The sequence below is a fragment of the Emydura macquarii genome, unplaced genomic scaffold (genome assembly GCF_026122565.2).
Source record: "Emydura macquarii macquarii isolate MOO-44397 ecotype Brisbane River unplaced genomic scaffold, CSIRO-AGI_Emac_v2 contig_2292, whole genome shotgun sequence".
Taxonomy (NCBI): domain Eukaryota; kingdom Metazoa; phylum Chordata; order Testudines; family Chelidae; genus Emydura; species Emydura macquarii.
The window spans coordinates 3,461,627-3,485,041 of NW_027132429.1; the positions used below are offsets into that span (position 1 = coordinate 3,461,627).

Consider the following 23,415-nt stretch of genomic DNA (forward strand, 5'->3'; position numbering starts at 1 on the left):
GGGCCGGCAGCTGGGCCGGGTGGGGAAAGCTCCAGCAGGGAGCAGCTCCCGGGAACGTTTCCTTCTCGGGACCCCGACCGAGCTGCTGCCCCTTTCTGCTCTCCGCTCTCTCTGTCTTCCGTGCTTTTCCCTTGTTGCTTCGAAGGCCCCGATCTCCCCTTGTGCCACCTAGCGGGGCATTGCCGTGCCGCCCGAGGCCTCTGACGGGCAGCACTGGATGCGTAGGGGCCCGTGCCCCAGACCCCGGCGGGACGCTGCCAGCGCTGTCATTTCACAGCCTTGCTCGGGACGTGGCTGGGACCCCTCCCGGGGGAGGAGGCTGGGTTAGCTCAGCAGAAGAGGGAGGATGTTTGTTGGTTGTTGGTTGTGTGGCTGGGACACTGGAACCTGGGTTCAATTCCTGCTCTGCCACCGGCTGTGACAGTCGCAGCTCCAGGCCCAGCTGAGAGCAGGAGCCCCTGTTCTGCTGGGCACTGCCCAGACCTGACTGAGAGCAGGGCCCAGGCCCCGGCCGAGATCAGGGGCCCCTGGCAGGCCGGGCCCTGGCCGGCCACAGTGCGAGGGAGTCCCTGCGAGGGAGACGTGGGGTCGGCGGGAGGCAGGGGCACCGGGGGGTGGGGCGAAGTGACTTGCCCAAAGCCCCAGCAGGGTGGGGGCACAGGTGGGATCCGAACCCAGGACTTCGGATGCCTGGTCCGTGTCGCCTGTGAGCTTTGTCCCTTTGTGCGGCCCCGTCCAGACCCCGCCGGCTCTCCAGGGGCACCGAGCGCTTGCTGCTCGCCCTGGTAGCTTCGCTGCCTGCCCACGTGGCAAAGATCTCCCAGGCGCGCACCTGCGCCTGGCCCAACCCCAGCTTCCGAGCGAGCCCCTCGGTGGCCAGCGTCGCGTTGGGCCCCCGCGCAGACCACATGTCGATCTAGCGCCGGGCTGGGCCGGGTCACGTGCAAGCACCTGAGTCAGTGTTACAGGGTCGCTGCCTGTGTGGCCGGGTAATTAGTGTCCCGCCCGGGGAAGCAGGCGATGCTGCGCGGTAATTGGCCAATCGTTAGTCACTCGCCGTAAAATCGTTCATCATGATGAAGGAACGCTGCTAATAGCCCGTGTGCTCCTCTGCAGCGCTCCCGAGGGAGGGGGAGGGTGCGTTTAACAAGGGGGAATTCCCGGAGCGGCCCAGCCTCCATCTGTGGCACGAGCTACCCTCACAATCCTGAACTCGGGACACGTTCTCAGCTGCCCTGTGCCTTGTGCAGTCGCTCACGCTAGTGCAAGGCGCATGCACCCTCTGCGCTAGTGCAAATGAAGCTGGAGGGCAGCAGGGAGTCTGTCCCCCCTCTGGCATCCTTCCCCCCAAACTAGACATGCAGCCCCAGCTGGGCTATGGTAGAACATGGAGGCAGTGTGGTCTAGTGGGGACTGCACCGGGCTGGGAGTCAGGAGACCTGTCTGCGGCTGGCCTGCTGACTGACCCTAGGCGACCTCTCTAGGCTGAGGGCCCTTCGGGGCAGGGTCTGGCTCTCCATGTGTCCCGGCAGCGCCCTGCTCCGGAATCGAAATACATGAATAACACACGGGAGGGGTGGGGGGGAACTGAGGCACACATGCCTCATCGCAAGGACTGGTCCATCTGTAGTTATTAGCCAAGATGGTGGGGGACGCAGCGCCATGCTTGGGCTGACCTTAAACCTCTGAGTGCAAGACAGAGCCGGCTCACTTCAGAAGTGCCCTGGTCTGTGCCTTCCCCTGAAGTTCTGATCCTGGCCACTGGTGCAGACAGGATGCTGGGCAGAACGGGCCATGCCCTGTTCCGGGGGGTCCCAGCTGGGGTCGGCTCTGTTGTGCCAGGTGCGGCACAGCCGGCTCACCCTCTTAGCAGACAGTGGGGCGGGAGGGAGGTAGACGGCAAGGGGGAAAAGGGACCGTCTCTACTGATGTGGCCCTAATGACCTTGTTACCCAGTGCCTGGCTTTGCAGGCACCTGTGGTGCACTCATGAGGGGTTTGTGTTGGAGGAGGAATTTAAACACCCAGCTGTGTCTGGCTCAGTCACGCACCGGCACCGGCAATGGCCTGGGTGCCCCTGCTGCCACGGGGGCAGAGTGCTGGCTGCAGGCTATGGTAGGGGGCCGGGCTACTCCCTGTGCTGTGGGGTCGGTGCTGGCTGCAGGCTGCCTGGGTTGGGCTCTCTTTGCTATTAACGCCCGTCTCTGCCCAGCTCCATATTCAGCGGGAAATGGACGCACCATGAATGAGATGGATCTGGCTGGTTCAGTGTTAGACTTGGCTGGTTCTGGCTCCGTCCTGTCCCTTCTGAAAATGGGAGCCTGCCGATTCTGTGGGTCTAGTTCTCCCCTGCCCAGCTTCTCACCCAGGCTGTGCGATGCTCCCCTTCGGATTAAACTGCCCGGCTGTAAATGGCTGTACGAGGTGCAGGGCAAAGGGGCACCGGGCCCGAGTGTTCTGTGCTCCCTTTGCATCCGTGTGACTGGCTGCGTGAGGCCCATGGCAGACGGGAGCTGGGCCCCCGAGAGCTCCTCTGCCCCCGGAGGCTGGGTACTGCCTTCTGCCTGGCCTGCGGGCGCTGCCCCTTTGCTTTGCAGCCCCCCCTTGGCCTAGGCTGCCGGCGCAGGATGGCAGGACTGCGGAGCAAGGCCTGCTTGGATTAAGTGGTGTGCAATCCAGTCTGGGGCTGTTCCGCTCTCGCCTGCAGCTCTGAAATGGGATTAAAATGGCCGATTGCAAGGCAGCTTTCTGACCACGAAAAGGGGAGAGACGGTGCTCCCCGGCCATGCCACCGTCGCCCTGAGAGCTGGTGATGCAGCGTCCGCCAGGAGGTATCTGCAGGGATGTGCCGGGAAACGGCCTGCCGGGATGTGGCACCCTGGGACGTGTCCACTGGGCTGGGGATATCTCTTTGCTGTACGCACAACGCCGCTAACCCGCCTGTGTTGGGAACAGGCATTACAGAGCCAGGGTGGAGCTGCCGGACTGGATCAGAGCAGGGCTAGCACCCATCGCTGCGTTGGTCACACGGGGGCAGCAGTAATGGACTCTAGCAGCTGTAATGGCACTGCATCGGTGTCAATGGGGCAGCTTCTCGCCCCACCCCTTCGAGCGATTGTCTCAGCCTCTCTGCAGACTCAGGCAGCGTCGCTGCATTCACGACACGAAGTTCGTGGGTTTAGGTTTCACGCTCACGGGACTAGACGGGCTGGAAGCCATGCTCGAGCTCTGCCGACGTGACTGCAGGCGGGGGGCTGCCGGGCCAGTTCTGACGCAGCCCTGGAGGCAGTTAGCAAACAGAGAGGGTGGCCCTGGCTGCACTGGCCTGGAGGGAATATCTGCATGAGCAATTGCATGGCCACCGCCTGGCTCCTCTGCGGCTCCGGCCCCCCTCGGCAGGGGCGGATGGTTCCTGGCTGTCCCTGGTGAACGCAGCAGCCGGTTAATCTCTCTGCAATGGCTGCCAGCAGCGTTGATGGGAAGCGGCCTGTGTGCAGCTCCTCACTGGATTGATTTCCCAGCAATTGGCCGCTGCTAATCACACCTCTCCCCCTCCTGTTAATGTGACGAGCTGCTGTCGCAGGCACTGGGTGCAGCCGAGCTGAGCGTGGGAAGAAGGGGAGGGTCTTTAGAGGGATCAATATTGTGTCCCCTGCGCGCCGTTCTCCTGCGGACCAGAGGGCTAAGCCCATGAGCTCCGGTGTTGGAGACGGAACCTGGACCATTGCCCTGTGGTTGTATTGCAGAGCTCGGTCTGTGTCAGCTGGTGATGGGCGTCCCCGTGTTCTTCTCCCCGGGGACTGAAGGCCAGGCTTCCAAGGGCTCCGCACCCCCCTTCCACCTGGGTTTTCCCTGGAGCTCCACTCCCATGAGAGAAAACGGCCAGGCTTTCAGAAGCGCTTCACTCCCCAGTGGGAAACCCAGGCCCGGAGGCTTCTGCTTGGAAAACCCAGCCCCTGGCACTCGCCCAAGGTTGCTCAGGGAGTCAGCGGCAGAGCCTGGCAGAGAACCCGGGCATCCTGGGTTCCTGCCCACAGCCTCACCTGCACAGCCAATCCTCCTCCTCCTCCTCCATGTGCAGGAGCGTTCCCTGGGGCAGGGAATCCGCGCACGGTGACGGGCGAAACACCAAAGTGGATACAGGTGGGGGACCGGGCAGTCAGAGACTCTGGCTACTCTGACGTCCTGCGTGGTGCCTGGCGGTGCCTCTGGGCAGGGCCTGGCACCGCAGGCCCTCTGGCCGCTGCTACAGTAGCCGTGAACATCACTAATGGCGCGTCTACACTGCCAGGAAAAGCCGGGGCAGGGAGTCTGAGCCCAGATGTCTGGACTTGGGCTCGCGAGGCCGAACACACGGCGTGGACATTGCTGCCCGGGCTGGAGCCTGGCGTCCGAGGCGCTTCCCCCTTGCCAGGAGTCAGAGCCCGGCCCTGCCCGAGCAGGAGCCTCCACGCTGCTGCTTCTTGCCCCGCAGCTGGAGCCAGCCGACCCCGTCACCCAGGCTCAGAGCCTTGCACCTGACTCTGCGACGCAGACGCCCTGACACATGGGGAGCCGAGGGGACGGGGGGACGGGGACGTGCGCTGAGAGGGTGCGAGAAGCTGCTGGCGAGAGCAGCAGACGGGCTGGGTGGGGTGAGGTTTATGCCGAGGGGGGCTGTTGTTCTCCAGCAGACGCCCCGCCCTGCCCGGGAGAGCCAGGCACTGAGCGGGGTTGTGGCAGCGCTCGCCTTCCCTGCCTCGTCTGCAGAGCAGCGAGCGAGATGAGTTGTAGGAAGATCCAAAGGGCACCTGGGCAGAGGGGGCCGAGCCGCTCCCCAGTGGCCCTGGAGCTGGGGTTGTCTGGTTCGGGTGCTGGAAAACACCTTCCCATGTACCCAGCTGGTTTCAAACCTCGGTGTGCTGGGGAACGCCCCAGGAGAGCTGGCGTTCCGGGGCGGGGGTTAAAAGGAAATCCCCAGGACCAATTGTCGGTGACTCTAAAGCCCCTGCTCTCGGGGTGGAACTGGCCCCCTGAGATCCCTCCCTGCATGGAGCTATCCTAAAGGCCAGCTCCCAGCCCCACAGCACGGGGGGCAGACCAGGGACACGGCCGGAGCGCACTGTGCTATGGCCCTGATTCAGCAAAGCACTGCAATCCGTGGGACTTTGGCATGTTGTTAAAATGCTGGGCCCTGAGTTGGTCTCCGCATCTGCTCAGCTCCCCAGAGCTTCAGTTAGAGCAGCCTTGAGGCTTCTCTGCTTTACATTGCTGGTCCCAGACACCGAACACCAACTTAAAGCCACCTGAAAGCTGCCCCGCGTGCAGGAGGGGGTGGGCTGTGAATTGGGCCGTCGTGCTCCGCTCTGCTCTGCTCTGCAGTGGTATCTGGGTGAGCTGGCCCTGGCAGGATCTGCTGGGTCGGAGCTCGGCACAGAGCTGCAGGCTTTGGCGTGAGGACCGGGAGGAGCCGCAACCCTCAGGTCACAAAGGCTCTGGGCTTGCGGAAGGCAGGTGAGCAGGGCCGAGGGGAACTCTGTCCAGCTGCGTCTGGATTCAGCCACTTCTTGTCTCAGGTGCGAGTCGTGCTGTATGGAAATGGCGGAGTCTGTGATACCAGCGGGGGTGACAGCGGGCTCTAGTGCCGGGTTCTGCTCCCAGCTCGAGGAGGGGGATCTTGGTGGAGATGCGCATTGCCCAGCGTGCTGAACACCCTGCTTTTACCTGTGTTCCTAAGGCGCGTGCAAACACGCGTGCGGCTCAGGAAGAGTCGGTGCCCCTTTCCCCACCACGCACGTCCCCGGCCTGCCAGTGATTCCATGCAGTGTCAGCCCGGAGGCCGGGGTGCGAGGTTCCGCGGCCTGGGTGATATTTCATGGTTTGCCGTGTCGGTTAATGCCGTCCGTGAGACACGTCTGCTCAGCAACCAGAGGCGTTTGTACGGCATCAGCACCGCGGAGGAAGGGCCCGTCACCGTTGTCCAGCGCCCGTGTGTGACAGGCAGGAACTCTCCCCTGACAAGCACAGTCGATAATCCCGCCGCGTGTTAACTTACCCGTCGTAGCGAAGTGAACACTGCGTTCCAAAGTGGTTGCTACCGGAGACACGGCTTCCCCGGTGCCACTGTTGGTAAGGATTATTTCTGCCTGGATTGAAGTGTGCGCACACAGTGTGAGTTCACAAACACACTGGGAGCCGTCACCCGACCCCTCTCCACCTTCTGCCTGACAGCAGCAGCAGCAGCATGGGGAAAGGACAGGAAAGGCGAACAACTTGGCAGGACTGTTGCATCTCGTCGGGAAGCTGTTTGGAGGAAGCCGCTTGCCCTGTGCAGCTGTTCCTGGAGCCCATTTAGGAGACACAATTCCAGCGCCCAGCACCTTGTGATGGTCCTTACATGGCAGGCACAGCCGTGACGACTTATTGCTCTCTGTTGTGGTAGCAGCTGGAGCTTCGGCCCAGCAGCGCCTGGTGCTGGACAAAAAGCCTGCTCTGAATTGAAGCAGGAGCGTCCGCACACGGGGTTGGTGCTGTTCCGATCACCCAAGGTGTGTTTGTGTGAGAACTGGGCCTTGTCCACACAGCTGACCCCCTTCTCTGGGAGGGAAGGGAGCCACACGCTGGTCCCAGACAGGATGCGCAGCAGGGTGCCTGACCTTGGGCCCATCTGTTTGCAGGAGCTGATGGTGCAGCCAGGTGTGGGGTGACACGGGCTACAAAGGGAAGATTTGGTGGGTGGAGAAGAGAGGCCCTGGTCTGAAATCCCACCCCACCCCACTCCCCAAGTTCAGTGTGACAGCCCTGAGCCCAGTCCCCTGCTATAACCGCTCAGTTTGCAGCTTTAAGCCAAGAGCCCCACAGCAAAAAGAATGACTCTCCTTGGCTAGTTCCCGCAGCAGAGGCCCCACAACCACGCGCCCCCTTGCTGGGGACAGGCAGCGTGGAGCGCGAAGCACCAGTAAGGCCTTGTCTGTTGTAGCACCTAGAAGCCCCAGCTCCTCGGGCCAGGCGCTGCACAGTCAGGACAAGAGAGGTCCCTGCCCCCGAGAGCTGTGTCTCACCAGACAAAGGAAAGGTGGTTCTTCCCATTTCACGCCCAGGAACTGACCCTGGGTCTCCTGCACCCCAGCTCCGTGCGTTAACCATAAGGCCGCCTGGCCTCTGCCTGGTGAAGCCGGGGCCAGGAGAGTGTCCAGCAGGTGTGATGCTGCTGAGGGCAAGGACAGCTGTGGTTTGCCCTGGTCAGGACTCGCCGAGGACTGCAGTGCATTGGCGCCCGTCACAGCTTTCCCTGTCCCTGGATAAAGTGGCTGCAAGGGGGGCAACTCCCAGCCTAGACACGGTCTGAGACCATGGTCCCTTTCGGGGGAACAGCAGCTGTTTCGGGGGATGCTGGGCTGGATGGTCCATGGTCCGCCCCAGCTGGTCTCCCTCTGCTCCTGTCCTGGGGCCTTGCTCAGGAAACGTCTGTTTAGCTCCCTCGGCCATTGCTGAGGGATTCGGCACGTCCCGGGAGCGTGTTGCTCCCCCGCCTGTGAATTTGTAGCCGTTGTGCCGGGGACTGGAGAGCGGGTTTAGCCTGCGCCATGTCCGAGGGAAAGGTGACTTTAAAGCCACTGCGTGCAAAGTCCAGTATCGTCCGTCCCGGCTTGTTACTGGGACCGGGTCGTTTCGCGCCGCCCGGCTCCGTGCAGGGGCAGCTGAGACAGGCGAGTTTGCTGTTGATTTTCATAATGAATGATTATGAATTACCCATGAAATGTCAAATGGGTTCAGTGCAGAAATGCTGGTGTAGGGCATGACTAGATCAGGCAGGTGGGAAGATAAGGGGCATCTCCTCTTTGCACGCTGCCTCTTCCCACAAGCTGCCATGGGGAATAGCCGCTGCCAGCCCAGTGTGACCTTGCAGCAACGTAAACGGCTCCCTGGCGGCAATTGGTGGTGCACGAAGGCTAAGAAAACGTGCCTGGATCACCCCGAGTCCTGAGCAGGTGAACGTAGGTGGGGTGAGGAAAGCAAGCGACTGGGGGAGTGGAAACTTGCCAGATTGGCTCAGACTAGAGTCCATCCAGCCTGGTCTCTGGCCTCCACCAATGGTACCAGATGCTTCAGAGGAAGGTGCCCGAGATGCTGCAGGAGGCCGTGATGGGCTAACCTGCACCTGGTGGAAGTTCCCTTCTGACCCCAGGGGTTAGAGGTCGGTGGGTGTCCTGGAGCAGCAGTGTTCGCAGTTCTCCCAGGGCTCCTGTGTGTCCTGCTGTGTTAATGCTCGCTGCAGTGACTCTGGGTTTCTTGTCCTGCATCCAAAATGCCTCGTCTCCGCTGGAGCCGGCTGAGCGGTGGCTGCTGTCAGCGCCGCGACCCTTCCTGCAGACAGCTCAGTCCTGCTCCCAGGATGGGAGAGGTTCTGGCATCTCTGTGGGGACTGGGTAAAACTTCCACATGTGCCTAAGGGATTAAGGAGCCTGATTCTATGGGACTTAGGCTCCGATGGTGCTTTGGAAAATTCTGCCCAGCGAGAGCCTCCGCTGTTGTTCCCCGTGAGCAGGGGGCACAGGGTGTTCTCCAGGGCTGCTCTGAGGCTGCAGCTCCCACTCCCCCAGAACCACCCTCTGCCTCCTCGCAAGGGTCACTGGCCTGGCTTTCACTGGGATTCTTCCCCCTTTGTGCTGACAAGGGAACAGAGTCGCGGAGCTGTTACGTGACTTGCCCACGGTCACACAGGGAGTCAGTAGCAGGTCCAGGCACTGGCCCGTCTCCCTAGTTGCAGGGCAGAAAGCCTGGACAGAACGGGGCTAGGCAGTGCCCTGGGCCAGGGCCTGTGTGTGGCCTGCAGGTGATGCGAGCAGAGCTGCTGTGTTTTTGCAGGCTCCACCTGGGTGGACGAGAGCGTAACGAGCAGGTGACAAGAATGCGCTTGCGCTGGTCGTGCAGGCAGCCCCCTAGGGCCCAGGGGCCAAGCTCCCAGCAGCGCTGGGCGCTGCAGATGCATTATCCCGACCTGCCTGAGTGGGGACCCCCTGGCAGCTGCCACAGGAGGGGAGCCGGGTTGTTCTCGCTCTGTTGTGGGAGAGGAGGAATAAATGGGACCGGCTGTGTGGAAAGGAGGCCGAAGAACTTGTGGGAAACCTCGGATTGGGCTTTGGACCCAGAACAAAGTCATGGGAAAGGGGCAGAGCCGTGGCAGAGCGGAGTGCTGCTGGGGAAGCGGGTTGGAGACGCCCTGGGAGCTGAGACTCTGGCTGTGGGTCTGCCCTGGTTTGACTCACCCGGCCTTCCCTAAATCAGCGCAGCTCTCGGCCCAGCACGTTCACACCGGCCCCTGCGGCAGTGCAGTATGCCCCAGCACCACGCGGCAGGCACTGCACTACAGCGCGGCAGGCGGGAGCCCAGGTCCCCAGCAGAAGGGACGGGCGTGTCTGTGCTTAGAAATCCGGGCTGGGTGTTTGGGAGATGGAGGGTGTGTGCGGGCGGGGAGTGTGGGGGGGATAATTGCTGTTCATTGATCCCAGTCCAGTCTCCCGGCCACTTCTCAGCAGCTTGGTGCCATTTTTGAAGCCTCCGCAGGCAGGGAAGCATTTTTCCAGGTCCAGTGGCTCCGGGTGGCATCTGTTCTCCTATCCAGCAGCCCATGATGAGCCGGGCTCGTTATCACTTCAGGCATGACTGGCTCGTGAAGCGTGTCATTATCTCACCGTGATTTGCAAAGGGACCTGAAATTAGAGGGAATAAATTAGCAATTTGTTCTTGTAGCTTTTCTCCCCTGCAGGGGAGTGCTCACCTCTGCACAGGAAACGATTGAAACATCAGCCCTATTAACGTTACAAGGGAAGGGTGGGTTTGTGGTTTGATGGAGGGCTGTCTCTCCTCCTTCCAGCCTCGGGCCTGCGGCACCGCGTCGCGCCCCATTCGTGTGTCACCAGGAGACACGAACGTTCGGCTCTGGGGGGACATTGTCTCTTTCCTCTCCCCGGCGTGGAAGTTCACCACAAGGGAAACAGCCCGAATTCCCTTCGGGTCAGCAGAGTTACGCCGCGGGGAAACCCACGGCCAAGGTGCTGCTTCTGCCCTTCAGCTCTTAGCAGAGCCGGTGGGATTCAGAGGCCCCTTTCCACACTTCAGTAGTGGCGGTGGCTGTTGTTAGCAGCAGCCTGGTCCCAGTGGAGATCGGGTCCTGCTGCAGGCGCTGCGTGCGCCCAGATCAGTTAGTCTGCATGGCCAAGGTGGAATTACTGAGCCCACGGTACAGGTGGAGACTGAGAGATGCAGTGACTCACCCCAGGCCGTTCAGGGGGGCCCCACAACTGAATGAAGGGAAGAAATCTGCATGCACGCATGTGCGCGCGCACACATGCACACACAAACGCATGTGTGCGCGCACACACACGCACCCCTGCTCTTAAAGGTGCAAGCCAAGGCAGCAGAGAGTTCCCAGGCTCCTCACAGGTGTGTCGCTCACATCTGGTGTCCTGGGATGGGGGCAGGAATGCGCATCGAGGGGGGATGATCTTTGCCCCTTACGCTGTGCTGCCGAACGGGGTGATCGTGCCTCCATGGGCGGGACGGACAGATGACCCCGAGCTCCTTCGCAGCCCTGCATTTCTATGATTCGACGTGCTGTGGGATCTACTCCCCCCCACCCCAAAAGTAGCAGTGGCTGGGGGAATGCAGCCCTTCTTAGCACCACGCTGACTGGAGCTGTGTCTGCTCATCCCAGGCTGGCAAAGGCAGCGTTCGTTTGCTTCACAACGAACGCTGTATTCCCAGACAGGCAAGGCAAGGTTCTGAGAAGGAACACGAGGCCAGGTCTGAGACGTGCTCCTCTCTGCACCGTGTCTCTGCCACGCAGTTGCCATTACCGTGTGCAGAATTAATTCCAGGAATACGGCTGTTTTCTGTCTGCGAGTGACTTTCTGCAAAGGCAGGTGGGGTAAAACAGCCTCATCTACCTGCCCACCGGTAACCTGTCACCCGTGCCAGGCGGAGGGAGGCTACAGGGGGTGAGCTCTTCGCGGCAGGACCCGTCGCCTCGGTCAGAGTTTGTCCCATGCCTAGCGTGGGCGGGAGGGAGGCTCTGCCCGGTGCGCCGAGGTGCCATGCGACACCTACAATACCTTCGGTAGCAGTTTGCACCAGGGTAAAGGCAGCGCGCGGCACAACACTCTGGCGATTGGTCCTGTCACAAACCCTGGGCCAGGGCCTGCCCTGTAGGTCTACGGCCTTCTTACTGCCTAGGTGAGGAGCCTCCCTCCGGCCCTGCTCCTGTGCCCTGGGAGCCAGGTACCCGGGGCCGGGGCCGTGTGTGGGCAGGGCGGGGGAGCTGCTGGACGCTGAGGGGCTGTGGCCCGAGAAGTGGGGAGGGCGGCTCCAAGAGCTTTGCACAGACCAGCTACGCCATGTAGGGCTGGCCAGGCCCATCCTCCAGGGACATTGGGCCCAGAGACTGAAGCTGCAGCCCTAGCCGAGGGAGGGGCCGGGACTGTGCAAAGCAGGGCAGGCCCAGCTAGCAGAGCTCAGTGCTGGCCTCGCTCACAGCCCTCCTGCTGCATGGGGAGCTCCAGCTCTTCCGCCTGCCTCCGGCGCCCCACGGGAACCAGAGCAGCTCCCCGAGGCAGGAATGTGTCAAACCCAGGGGCAGCGGGTGGGTCCTGTCCCGCAGACTCTATCGCAGGCCATGGCATCTGCGCACCTCACAACCTTGGCATGTATTGAGCTGCGCTGTCGGCGCCATTTCCCCCTTCACAGGCAGGGAGCAGGGACCCCGGGAAAGGTAAGTGACTTTCCCAAGGTCCTGTGGGGTTGGGGGCAGAGAAGGGACTTGCCCAGCTCTCCCCGGGGGGCTCTGGAAGGGTGGCACTGGCATTGCTTTCACCTGCAAGGTTTGCTTTGGTTTGGGGCAGAAGGCGGCTTTTTGGGGCTGCTGTAGATTGATCTGTCCGGGTCCATTGAGCAGTCTGAAGACCTGCTTACTCGGTCCGGAAGTGAACATGTTAAAACCCCGCCCTAAGTGGGCAGCGCTGTGAAGGTGCTACGTGGAAGAAGAGCTACGAAGTCGACGGGAGTTACACCAGCTACTCTGCCTCGCTTGCGTAACTCCCGTCGACTGCCATCGAATTGGAAGGTAAGCGTAGGCCAGGCCTAGGAAAACGTGTCCATTTTGGCCAGAAACAATTGCATTGTTTGCATTTCCTCATACAAAAGTTAAAAGCAAAATGAAAACGTTTGTTTTCTCTTGGATTCAAATCAAATAATTTGTTTTTAAAAAGTGGAAAAGTTTCATTTTCTTTTTTGCTCCCCCCTTTTGTCCCCAGAGAAAGTGTGGGAAGTAGAAAGCCCCAACGCAAAAGGAACGCTCGGTATTTGAACCTGAACAAGCATTTTCATGTCTTTGAAAAATGGAAATGTTACATGAAAAATGTCAAAGCCATTTAATTATTTTGTCTGCAAAAGAGAAGAGTGAGGGGGGATTTGATAGCAGCCTTTAACTACCAGAAGGGAGGTTCCAGGGAGGATGGAGCTAGGCTGTTCTCAGTGGTGACAATTGACAGACCAAGGAGCAATGGTCTCAAGTTGCAGTGGGCAGGTCTAGATTGGACATTAGGAAAAGGTTTTTTCACTAGGAGGGTGGTGAAGCACTGGAATGGGTTACCTAGGGAGTGGGGGAATCTCCATCCTTAGAGGTTTTTAAACTGCGGCTTGACAAAGCCTGGCTGGGATGATATAGCTGAGGTTGGTCCTGCTTTGAGCAGGGGTTGGACTAGATACTTTCTGAGGTCCCTTCCATCCCTCATCTTCTGTGATTCTCTGATTTCTTTGTTTAGAACTTTTTGTGGCAAATAATGGCCATCCTTCTCCAGCCCAAGGCTGTGCCCCCACCAGGAGAAGTAGCCGAGTATAACGCAGCAATTGAAGAGCCAAGGGGCCTGCTGGGGGAGTTACGATTAAACCCCCCAGGGTCAGGGCCGTGGGGCCAGGCTGTCACTCCTGGCTCCTGTCCTTGGGCCCTGGCTAGCATTGGCTTCATGGAGGTTGCAGCAGGTCCCGCCAACAAGCCCAGTGCTCGCACAAGGAGCTGGATTGGGATGCAGGCGACCTGGGTTTGATTCGTGGCTGTGACCTTTCTGCATCTCTGAGCCCTTCTGTAAATGGGGATCATGAGCCTTCCCTTGGCTATTGGCGATTGAGCTTTCTGGGGCAGGAATCGCTAGGGCTACAAAATCCACATCCTCCTCCCTCCCCAATCCATGCGGATCTGCAAGGTGCTAGGACTCTGTGTGATGTCCAGCATCTCCGGGGCCCTGATCTCGCGCAGAGCCTTTCAGATGTGACTGTGGTACAAATTATGATCCTTCTGTAGCCCCAGTCCAGGGATGTTCTCCCACAGTGACTCCAGACGCTGCACAGCACGGCGGGTGGGCTGGTACGTAAATAACAGATCTCTTTGCACTCACACTGATAAATATTTACACAGGCGCCATGTGCTCACAGCTGTCATGTGGGCATCTGCCAGGCCGGGGGATGCGCACGTCATGGCAAATTGTGCCTGTTTCACCAGCCTGTCCCACGCCTACGTCTCTGCCTGGCTCTTCGGGTGCTTGGTTCCCCATCTGGGGCACGGCAGGAGCAACAGGTTTTAATTTGTGCTTTGTTCCTTGGAGTGACGGAGGGTGGAGGTGTGTGTGTCCGTCTGACGCGCAGAGAAAAACCCTTAATTCCTTAATTCTGGGGGGGGCTCAAAGGTGCCTAATGCAGAATCCAGCTTCTGTTGGAAATCTGTCCGGCGCTGAGCCCCATTTTCTGTCTCTGGCTCCCACCGCTGTGGTGCGTGAGCCTCACCATCTCGAACGTAGTTACCCTCACGCCCCCTTGGGGGTGGGGCTGTCAGCCCGGGTGCACAGGGGGAAATGAGGCACAGAGAGGCTAAGCAACTAGGAAGTCTGTTGTATCCAGGAAATGTTTGATTCATTAGGCTGCCAAACACACCCGTGACTTCTCTTGGCACGAGTCTCCCCCTCCTCCCTGCTGCCAGTCAGTCACTGCGGCAAGCGTCAGCACCAGGCTGGTTGAGGAATGTTTCCTAGCGTGATGTCAAGGATCACAAGTTGGCCGTGGAGTTCCAGGATCGAAGGTGATGGATGCGACGAGCCTGCACTCATGGTGCAGACACTCAGTTCAGCACCAGGAGAACTTTGCCAGTCACGTGAACCCTGTGATTAAAAACTTGCAGGTAGCAAGTACCTGGTAATGCTTCCAGCTCCGCGCGCAGGGCCAGTTGGACAGGCAGGACTGCGGGACCTCAGTGCGTGGCTGAGACGCTGGTGTCGGGAGGAGGGATTTAGGTTTATTTGGAACGGGGGAACCTTTTGGGCAAGGAGGAGCCTGTACAGGAAGGCTGGGCTCCACCTACACCAAAGCGATTGCTGGCATGTCACGTTAAAAAGGTCAAAGGCGTGTTTGAACTAAGGGCTGGGGGAAAGCCACCAGGTGCTGAAGAGCACACGGCTCGGACAGACGCGTCCCTGAGGGGAGATTTACTAGCGGGGATGCTCTGTATCCTAGCGAAGAGGAGGGGATAGAGGTTGATAGAGTGCTGGTGGGAGGTGAAGAGAGAGTCATGAAAATGAGCCCCATCCCTTACATCCCACGAAGGCAGACAAGTCAATATTGACACGTGCTGGTCTACACGTGCCAGCAGTCGAAGTGCTCAGAGGGATGAACCTGAGGGCCTGATGTATCAATATCCTCATTTAATAACAGGTATCCCAGGAACTTGGTGGAAGGATGATAGTCAGTGGGACACATTAATAGCTGGGCACAACGTGCGTCATATCGACAGGGTCGGCGGTGCTGGTGGGGGAGTGGCCTGTGAAAGAAGCAGACAGTCCGAGTCATTTAAGATACGGGCTGTATTGAGCAGTACCATAGACTAGGGCTAGAAATCCCGGGCTGGAAGAAGCGTGTAGCAGGAGGAATAGACTGACCGAGACCCAAATTGCTTTCCCGGATGCCATGCAGGGTCGACAAGACGTTCTGGGTAGAAGTCACGATTTGGGTCTGCAGGCACAGCATGCGGGAGGCTCAGAAAGGGCAGTGCAGGGGGACTGAAGAGTGGGGAAGAAGACTGGCAGCGTGTGACCTCCAGAAGAAGGAGGTGGAGAGTCCATAGACCCCCCAATGCAGATAGAAGTAAGCAACCGTTTTCAGGCTCTCTGCACAGGTACTACTGTGGGGAATGGTTTGGAAGAGTCCTCTGAGGGCAGGCATCAGAAGGAGACCCCATTGACTGGAAGGTACGGGGTGCATTGTCCTGGAGATGGGGGTTCCACGCCCACCACTCCCAAGGGGAGGAGATGCGTGGTGGTGGTCGGGGACTCTCTCGTCCGGGGATGGAGTCATCCATCTGCTGTCCTGACCGGGAAACTCAAGAATTGTGCTACTTGCCTGGAGCTAGAATTCAGGATGTGACCAAGTCTGCTGAGATTCATCAAGCCCTGGGGACGCTACCCCTGCCTACTTCTCCACGTGGGCACCAGTGACACTGCCAAGATGACCTTCAGTGGATCATTCAGACTGCGTGGCTCTGGGAAGAACGATAAAGACGTTTGAGGCACACGTGTTCTCATCCATCCTCCCTGCCCAGGTAGGATCCTCGGATTGCGGCAGGGCCACTGGGCGATGGAGGTGCAGGAAGCCAAGGCTGTGGTGGGAAGCGAAATGAATTCTTTGCAATGGTCTTTGCTGCGGCTGGGACGAAGATTCCCACAACTGAGCCATTCTTTTTAGGGGACGGATCCGAGGAGCTGTCCCAGGCTGGCGTGTCAGTAAAGGAGCTTTCAGAATAAAGTGAGACATTGAGGAGCAGTAAGTCACAAGGACCAGATGGTTTCTGCAGGAATCTGAAGGACATCAAATCTGAAGAAGCAGAACAACCCTCTGATCCTCAGGAAGGAATTTTCCCCCAGGGTTGATTGGCAAAGGCTCTGAGGGTTTTTCACCTTCCTCTGCAGCATGGGGCGCGGCTCACTTGCTGGTGGATTCTCTGTACTTTAAAGTCTTTAAACGATGATTTGAGGATTTCAGTAACTCGGTCACAGGTCAGGGTCTATCACAGGAGTGGGTGGGTGAGGTTCTGTGGCCTGCGTTGTGCAGCAGGTCAGACTAGCTGATCATCATCTTGGTCCCTTCTGACCTTGGAGTCCCTGGGTCTATCTAACCTATCACTTGAATCCGCCCCTGTACCCGGTGCCTGGAGAATAGCTAGTGTAACCTGTCACTGGTTTTTTTTTAGACAGGCTGCAGAAGCCAGCCTGGCACTTCCAGGCGGGTACGCCTAATTTCAGTACCTGGCAAACCGATAGAAACTAGCAACGAACAGAATTACTGGACGCAGTGTGGTGGGAATGGGGGAGTCAACCTGGCTTTTGTAACAGGAAATCGTGCCCCCCACTCTAATAGAATTCTGGGGGGGGGTCCAGCAAACGCGTGGCCGAGGGTGAGCTGGTGGGCGTAGTGGGCGTGGCCTTTGGGAGACAAGGCCCCTCCCCAAAGGCTGTGATGCAAAGTGAGCAGCTGGGGAGTAAGTCTGGCTCACCGAGCGACTCTGTCTCCTCCCTCTGCTGCAGACTCTCTTCCAAAGCCCCGATGACGGCTGGCAAGTGTACACCTCCGCTCAAGCCCCCGACGGCAAATGCCTCTGCACGGCAGTCATCCCAGTGCAGGGCACCTGCTCCCGAGACCTGCGTAGCCGGCAGCTCCGACAGCTGATGGAAAAGGTAAGAGACTCGGCTTTGCTCCATCGTCCATAACCCAGACCTGGGGTTATGCTGCCTCTGCATGGACTGATGCTACCCCGGCCTTCAGGGGAACGTGGAGCCTGTCTTAGCTGCACCCTGCACTCGTGAGGCCTGACGCAGCTTCTTGGCTCTGCACCAAGGGGAACGTGTGTGGAGCATTGGCTTGGTCATTCCCTGCCCAGGGAAATGCCTTTGTCCCTGGCAGTCCTGAGCCGCCATTTCCCCAATACCCTAACTGCAATGCTTCTTCTCCAGCCCCGTGCAAGTGTTGGAAGCAAGCTGCTTTGCTGTGAAAGCCCAGTCCAGTCACTGGTGCTCTGAGTCAGATGCGGGGGGGAAAGCTGGGACAGAGTTCTTTCTCCTCAGCTAATGACACCACTCGTGGGAGGATTAGCAGTAAATCCATCCTGTTCGACTTTAATGCAATTATTACTGCCAGAGAAGCCAACTTGCTATTGACTCTGAACCTGCAAATCAAGTATTTATTGGTCAAATCAGGGAGGGCGGGTCCCCGGCTTTACGGCCGTGCCTGGCGCCATTAATGCAGTGCCGGGAGTGCTGGCGGGTGGCGTGCATGACCGTGATCGCCAAGTGGGTGTGAATCACTGTCAGCTTGACGTGGTGGAACAGTGGAGAACGCCCTCCTTCCCCACGAGAGACAGGCCGGAGGGGTGGGGTGAAAAGCAGCCCCCTGCAGAGTGCAGGGAAGGGCCTAGGCCCCCTTGAAGCCTTGGGGCCAGAAGTTCACCCTTGTGATGGTTAGTCCAGTAGCAGCTTGTGGCGCCAGTCAGAGAGCAGGGCCCGGTTGTGCTAGGCGCTGCACAGATGCAGAGAGAGGCGGCCGCCGCTGTCCAAAGAGCAAGCGACCTCCATAGATGTGGAGCTGGAAGGGACCTCGAGAGGTCAGCAAGTCCGGTCCCTTGCACTCAGGCAAGACCAAGGGAATCTAGACCAGCCCTGAGGGGCTTGTCCACCTGTTGCTGGAGACCCTCCAGTGGGAGCCAGGGGGTCCCGCAGCCTCCTTTGGACACCCGTTGCAGAGCTTCACTCCCCTCACCCTTAGAAAGCTTCTCCTAATATCTAACCGAAATCTCCCCTCTGCAGGTTCTTCTTCGAGTGCTTGCTCACGTCCATTCCAAGCAGGCGTGTGTGTGCTGAGTGCCTGGCTGGTCGGAGGTTTTCCCCGAGCTCAGCTCAGGCACCCCCTGGAGTCGTGCCACTATGGCACCGTATACAGGGCTCTGCCGCCTCTTCAGTTCCTTCCTACCGCGTTCCTTCTAAGCCTCTCTCGCTTCCCTAGTGGCCTCGAGCCTTGAACCTGTAAATAGTTAGTTTAGCTGTTAGTTAAATTTCGGTTTGTGGGGCTCCCCGCATTAAGTGTCCTAGTACGTGCTCACCTGCCCGCAATGGACACCAGCAACACACCTCGAAGAACAGCAGTTACGGAAAGGGAGAGAACAGGCATTTAAGCCCGTTGCGTCTTCGTCTGCTCCAGTGGGCATGGAGAAGACCCAGTCCCTGTGTTCTCTGCAACAGCCCTTCACGTATGTGAAGACTGGTCTCAGATCCCTGCGGGGTGGTCTTTTCTCAAGACTAAACATGCCCAGGTCTTTGTGCCTTGTCTCGTAAATCAGGTTTTCCAAATCTTTGATCGCCTTCGTTGCTCTCCCCGGATTCTCTCCAATTTGTTCACATCTTTTCTAAAGTGCCTTGCTCAGAACGGGAGCCAGGACTCCAGCCGAGTAGAGCAGGACAGGCACCTCCCGCGACTCACATCCGACCCCCCGTTAACACACCCAGAACCAGACCCACCTTGTTGGCAGTTGCATCCCGTGGTTGACTCTGCTCCGGTTTGTGATCCACTGTAACCCCAGACACCCTTCAGTAGTAGCAGCCCCAGGCAGCCAGTCCCCGTTGTAGTTCTGGGTGGATTTTTCCTTCCTAAGTGAAGTACTTTGCACTCGTCTTTGCTGAATCTCATCTTGTTGAATGCAGCCCAGTTCTCCGCTCCCCACCCCTCCTTCCCCACACACGCCCCCTCCAATCTGTCTCCCTCGCCTCGTGCACGCTAGCTGTCCTTTTTATATGGCCCCGCCATCATAGCTGAGCGCTTCTCCCTGCTTCCTCTCTCTCTGCCCCCGCCCCCCATATCCGTGGGGCAAGCTGCTATTTGCCAGCGTTAGCATCTTTCATGCTTTTACATTCCAAGAGAGCGAGATGGGGATTTTCGGATTCTCCGCAGCCGTTGGAATGATGAAGGCTTGCTGTAAGAGAGGTGACATGACGCAGGGTTTTGTTATTACCACGGGCTCAGGTCACTTACCGTGTCTGGGAACATGGGAAATGAAAAGGCTGGTTGGCAAAGCAATAAAATATTATTCATGGGCCCTGCGCTAAATGAGCCTGGAATGTTGTTCTAAAGGTTAAACCTGACAAAATAAATACGAAGGGTTTTCCAGGCTGCTGTCCCATCAGGCAGATGCACTCTCTAGTGAAGCCAAGGTCGTTTCCCCTCGCAGGAAAGTGGCTGCTTTTGTGAGCAAGGCAGCTGCTGATTTTATCATCTACATTCAAGATGAGGAATCTCCGGCAAGAGGCGCAGATAAAAGGGAGATTAGAGTCAAATCGCTATTGATTCTTTGCAATAAAAGAGTAGTGGCTCGGCTCGAACAGGCCAACGTGACTTCTGCACCAGAGCAGGGAGATTTCTCCGAGGCTTGGTGCATGTTACCGGCGTCCATAGAGCCCTCCTTTGGCTAGGTGCTGTGCCGTCCAGCCCCTGGGCGAGGTGCTCCCAAGGGAGAGGACAGGTGGGAGTGGAAGTGGCTTACCCAAGGCCCCCCCGTGAGTGGGGGTCAGAGCTGGTGTCGAATGCTGGTGTGCACACCCCTTTTCGCTGACCCCCTCTGCCTCCATCACATGGTGACTGAACGAAGACACCCTGCCTCTGGGGCGACTCGGAAGCGATTCTCAGGGGCAAAGTGTGCAGGGCGGGAGCTCAGGCTATGCTTTCCCCACGTGGGCCATGGGCTACAGACGTGATTCCTGGAGCCGAGGTCCACGTCCTGGCCCCCACAGTAACAGCCGCCTGGTTTTCAGAAGGGCTGAGCCCCCACCCAGCCCCACCGCTCCCCCCCCCCTTAATATCTGTGGGTGCTCAGCCGCTCTGGAAAACTCGCTGCAGTAAATCTGAGCCTCCATTTCCCCTCCCGTCCTGTATCTGTTCAGGCCCTGAGCTGCGTGGGGCAAGGGCTGTCTCTCACTGTGTGTCTGGTGCTGGGCAGCATCCGGCACGACCAAGTCCTGACCGCATGCAGGGCCCCCGGAGCTAATGTAATGTGCAAATAAAGCAGAAGAATAACGGGCTAAGAAACCTGCCTGCCTTTGTATCCCCGCCTGGAGGGGGGCAGTGGGGCAGGAGTTCGGGAATGGCTCCTCGCCTTTCCCAGCTGCTAAATGGGGATAGTCGCGATCATTCTCCTCTCTGGGGCAGGGGCCCGCACCGAGTGCAGAGCGCGGTGATCCCTGCTGGTGTGGTCGGTGGGACCCTGAGCCTGGCTCGGAGGACGGGGCAGAGGTGCGGAGCCCCCGGCTCACAGCGCTGCTCTGGCTGAGGGATTGCAGCCCGGGTTCGGTCTCCGAGCTGCTTTGATCTGAAGGGCACAGCCGCAGCTGGCAGCGAGCCCGCAGCAGCACAGGGAGGTGCCCGGGTTCCGGCTGCTTGTGCAGCCCATGCCCCTGCATCTTGACGATTTGTGACTGGTATGATCCGAGTGCCTGGGAGCCCTGGTCCTGGCCAGGCCCCGCTGTGCCGGGTGCGGTGCAGACACAGAACACAGAGACCCGCCTTGCTCCAAAGCCAAAAGGCGGGTACAGACTGCGAGACGGGGTGCGCAAGCAACCACCGAGACCGCACGATGGGCCCTGGTCTCCGCCCGCCAGCAGCCTGACCCGTCTCAGCGTCACGCCAACGGCAGTTTCAGATCGAGATGTGGAGGACACTGAGGGAGTTTTGCAGATGTTTTGGGGAGCGTCTTCCCTGCTGTTTTTAGCCAGGAGAGCAGGATTAAAGCTAGCACGGAACGCAGCCACACTGCTGCTGATGGACGTGCAGACAAACCGTTAGTCTCCCCGTGCCTCGGTTTCCCTGTCTGCACAGTGGCTGACAGCTCTGCCCTGCCTCCGGGGAGGGGCTGAGGATCAATGTATTCGAGATGGTGAGGGCTCAGATCCAGCACAAGGGCCGCTGCATCATTGCCTTCGATAAAAGCGGCTGGAGGGCGCCGGCTGCCTCGGCGAGTTTTGCTCCAGTGTCCCAGCAAGCGCCACATCTGCCTTTGGCCATCAGCGAGGCAGTGAGCGGGGATCAAAGTTTGAGCCAGGTTTATAAACCCCCCTTGGGCCCCCCCGTCTGGACAGAGGTTGCCTCTGCCACCGCAGGGGCCTGGCGCTTGGAAGTGCTTGACCTTTCGCTACCTGCTCCCGCTCTGAGGTTGATGCAGCAGGGGATGGTGGAGGAGGCAGCGCCAAGAGCTTGTGACTGTTGGACACGGTCCGAGAGGGAGGCCCCCCTGGCTGAAAGATCAACAGCCTCCTGCCGGGAGGTGATGTGCACCTGCGCCTGTCCCAGCACCTTACCAGAGAAGCCGGCTGGCTGCTGGGACCGGGGGAGGCCGAGGAGGGAGCTGAATCTCCCGGGGAAGCAGCAGCTCCAGCAGCACCGCTGTCTCCGGAGAGGTTCCTCCACGGCAGGTGGAAAGCCACTTGCCTTCCCCTGCCTTGCTTCATCCAGACTTTAGTTTAGGAGCAATTCTGGCCCCTGGCCCTGGCCCCTGCCCCCGGGGAGACGGCAAAGGTCACCTGTCATTCGGGGAGAGTCCGAGTGACACGCTCTGGGTCCCCCTCTGCACACCCCCCCCGGCACACGCACACACACACACACACACACACTCGCGCAATCAGCCTCGAGGGCCGGACGCTAGAGCCGGAGTCCCCAGTAGAGCTGCCTGGGAGCCAGTGGCGGAAGGATACTGGCTGTGGGGGCCGGGTGGGGTTTGAGCAGATGGCAAAGGGGGAGCGGGGCCAGAGAGGGGCTTAGGATGGCGGGACACACGGGGTTTGTAAGGCTGCTCCGGCCGCCCAGCCCGGTGCAGAGCACTGACCGCTGTGTTCCGGTGGCACCCGCGGCCCTCAGCGCCACGCAGCTCCATGGCCGGAGAGCCCTGGCCCAAAATGCTGCCGGCTGAGGAGACACGGCAGCATCACTGTCCTGGTGTTACGGGGGGAGGGGGGTGTCCAGGGTTCTGGAAAGGCAGAGAGGGTTCTAGTTTTGTGCCCAAGGAGGTGGGTGGGAGGGGACGCCGCTTGCAGAACTACAAGGTCCCCGTGCCCTCTCCGCTTCGGAGAAAATGCGTCCCGGCAGAGCCACGTTCCTCCAGATCACCCTGCCCAAGGTGGGAGGCTGTGCCTGGAGCCCAGCCCGCAGGGTGCATCCCAGGCCCTGCGCTGGGGAACCAGGCCTGTCTGGATGGAGTCAGTGCCTCTGGTTTGGGGTGAGGCGAGCAGGGCAGCGCTGCTTGCCCGTGGGACAGCTGGGCCCAGTGCAGAGTCCTGCACGCGTCTCTCGCGATGGGTGAGGTCGGGGCCCTGGCGTGGGGTTTTTTAAGCAGGTTTAAATCCTTCGTGGCTCTGGAGGGCCAAGCCGGGGCGTGTTGGTTTGACTTGAGCATTCGCTGCTGACTGTGATGTTGCTGTAACTCAAATGGCTCAATGTGGTCAAGTCTGTTCACGCCCGAGGGAAGCAGACGCCAGCTCTTTCCACACGCCAGTGCTGGGTGGACGTGCGTCCCGGCACGCCGCGGGGAGATGCTCCCGCTGCTGCTGCTGCCTCGCTGGAGGCATGAGCTCTGGAAACTGGGACACGGTTGTTTTAACTTGCTTGTTGCCGGGCAGCCCCAGGTGAACATCCCCCCCATGTAAACAATTCGCATCGTGATGTTCTCAGTGGGTGCAACGAAACCCAGCAGCCGCAGCCGAGACCTGGGCCCCGGTGGGCCTGGAACTGCCCAGACTCAGCAAGAGACAGTCCCTGCCCCAAGCTCACGGAGCTGGGAAAGAATCGGGTGTCTGGAGCCCCAGGCTGCTAGATCTGGAAGCTGTGTGCAAGGAGCTCACTCATTTTACCCGTCCAAACCTGCCCGCACAGCTCAGGGCTGCCCAGTGCAGCGCGGATTCATGGGTGCCACAGCTGGCGACCCCCACGCACCACGGAGAGAACCCTGAGTGAGCGGGGTGCCTCTGTCTAGCCTCTCCTCACCGCCTCGTATTCCAGCTTGGACGGCAGCGCCGGAGTGGGACATGCGGCCGGGGCTCTCCCTAGTCATCTCTGCGCAGTGGCTGCCTGTTTCTCATGTCAGAGGCTGCAGATGCCGACGGCCGAAGCTCTTGCAGGGTGCAGCGCTCCCGCGTCAGCGCGGACCCAGATAATGCTCCCTGACTGCAGCCCCAGTGATGGGGGCTAGGGAACGCGGTGGAGGCACTGCGCTGGGAGTCTGCTGTGCACTGGGCCTTCACCGTGGGCAGGGCACACCACAGAGGCGCATGACAAATACATAAAGACTCATAAATCTTCTCGGAGCAGCGGG

The 23,415-nt window shown here is 59.5% G+C and overlaps 1 protein-coding gene across 2 annotated transcripts in view; it reads left to right on the forward strand.

Moving 5' to 3' along the window:
• The window catches only part of OLFM2 (olfactomedin 2), a 62,621-nt gene that overhangs the window by 12,317 nt on the left and 26,889 nt on the right, over nucleotides 1-23,415 (forward strand). For both annotated transcript variants that reach the window (XM_067560645.1, XM_067560644.1), the window contains exon 2: nucleotides 16,601-16,750. In XM_067560645.1, coding sequence (XP_067416746.1) covers nucleotides 16,601-16,750 — 150 coding nt within the window. The remainder of the gene's footprint in view (nucleotides 1-16,600; nucleotides 16,751-23,415) is intronic.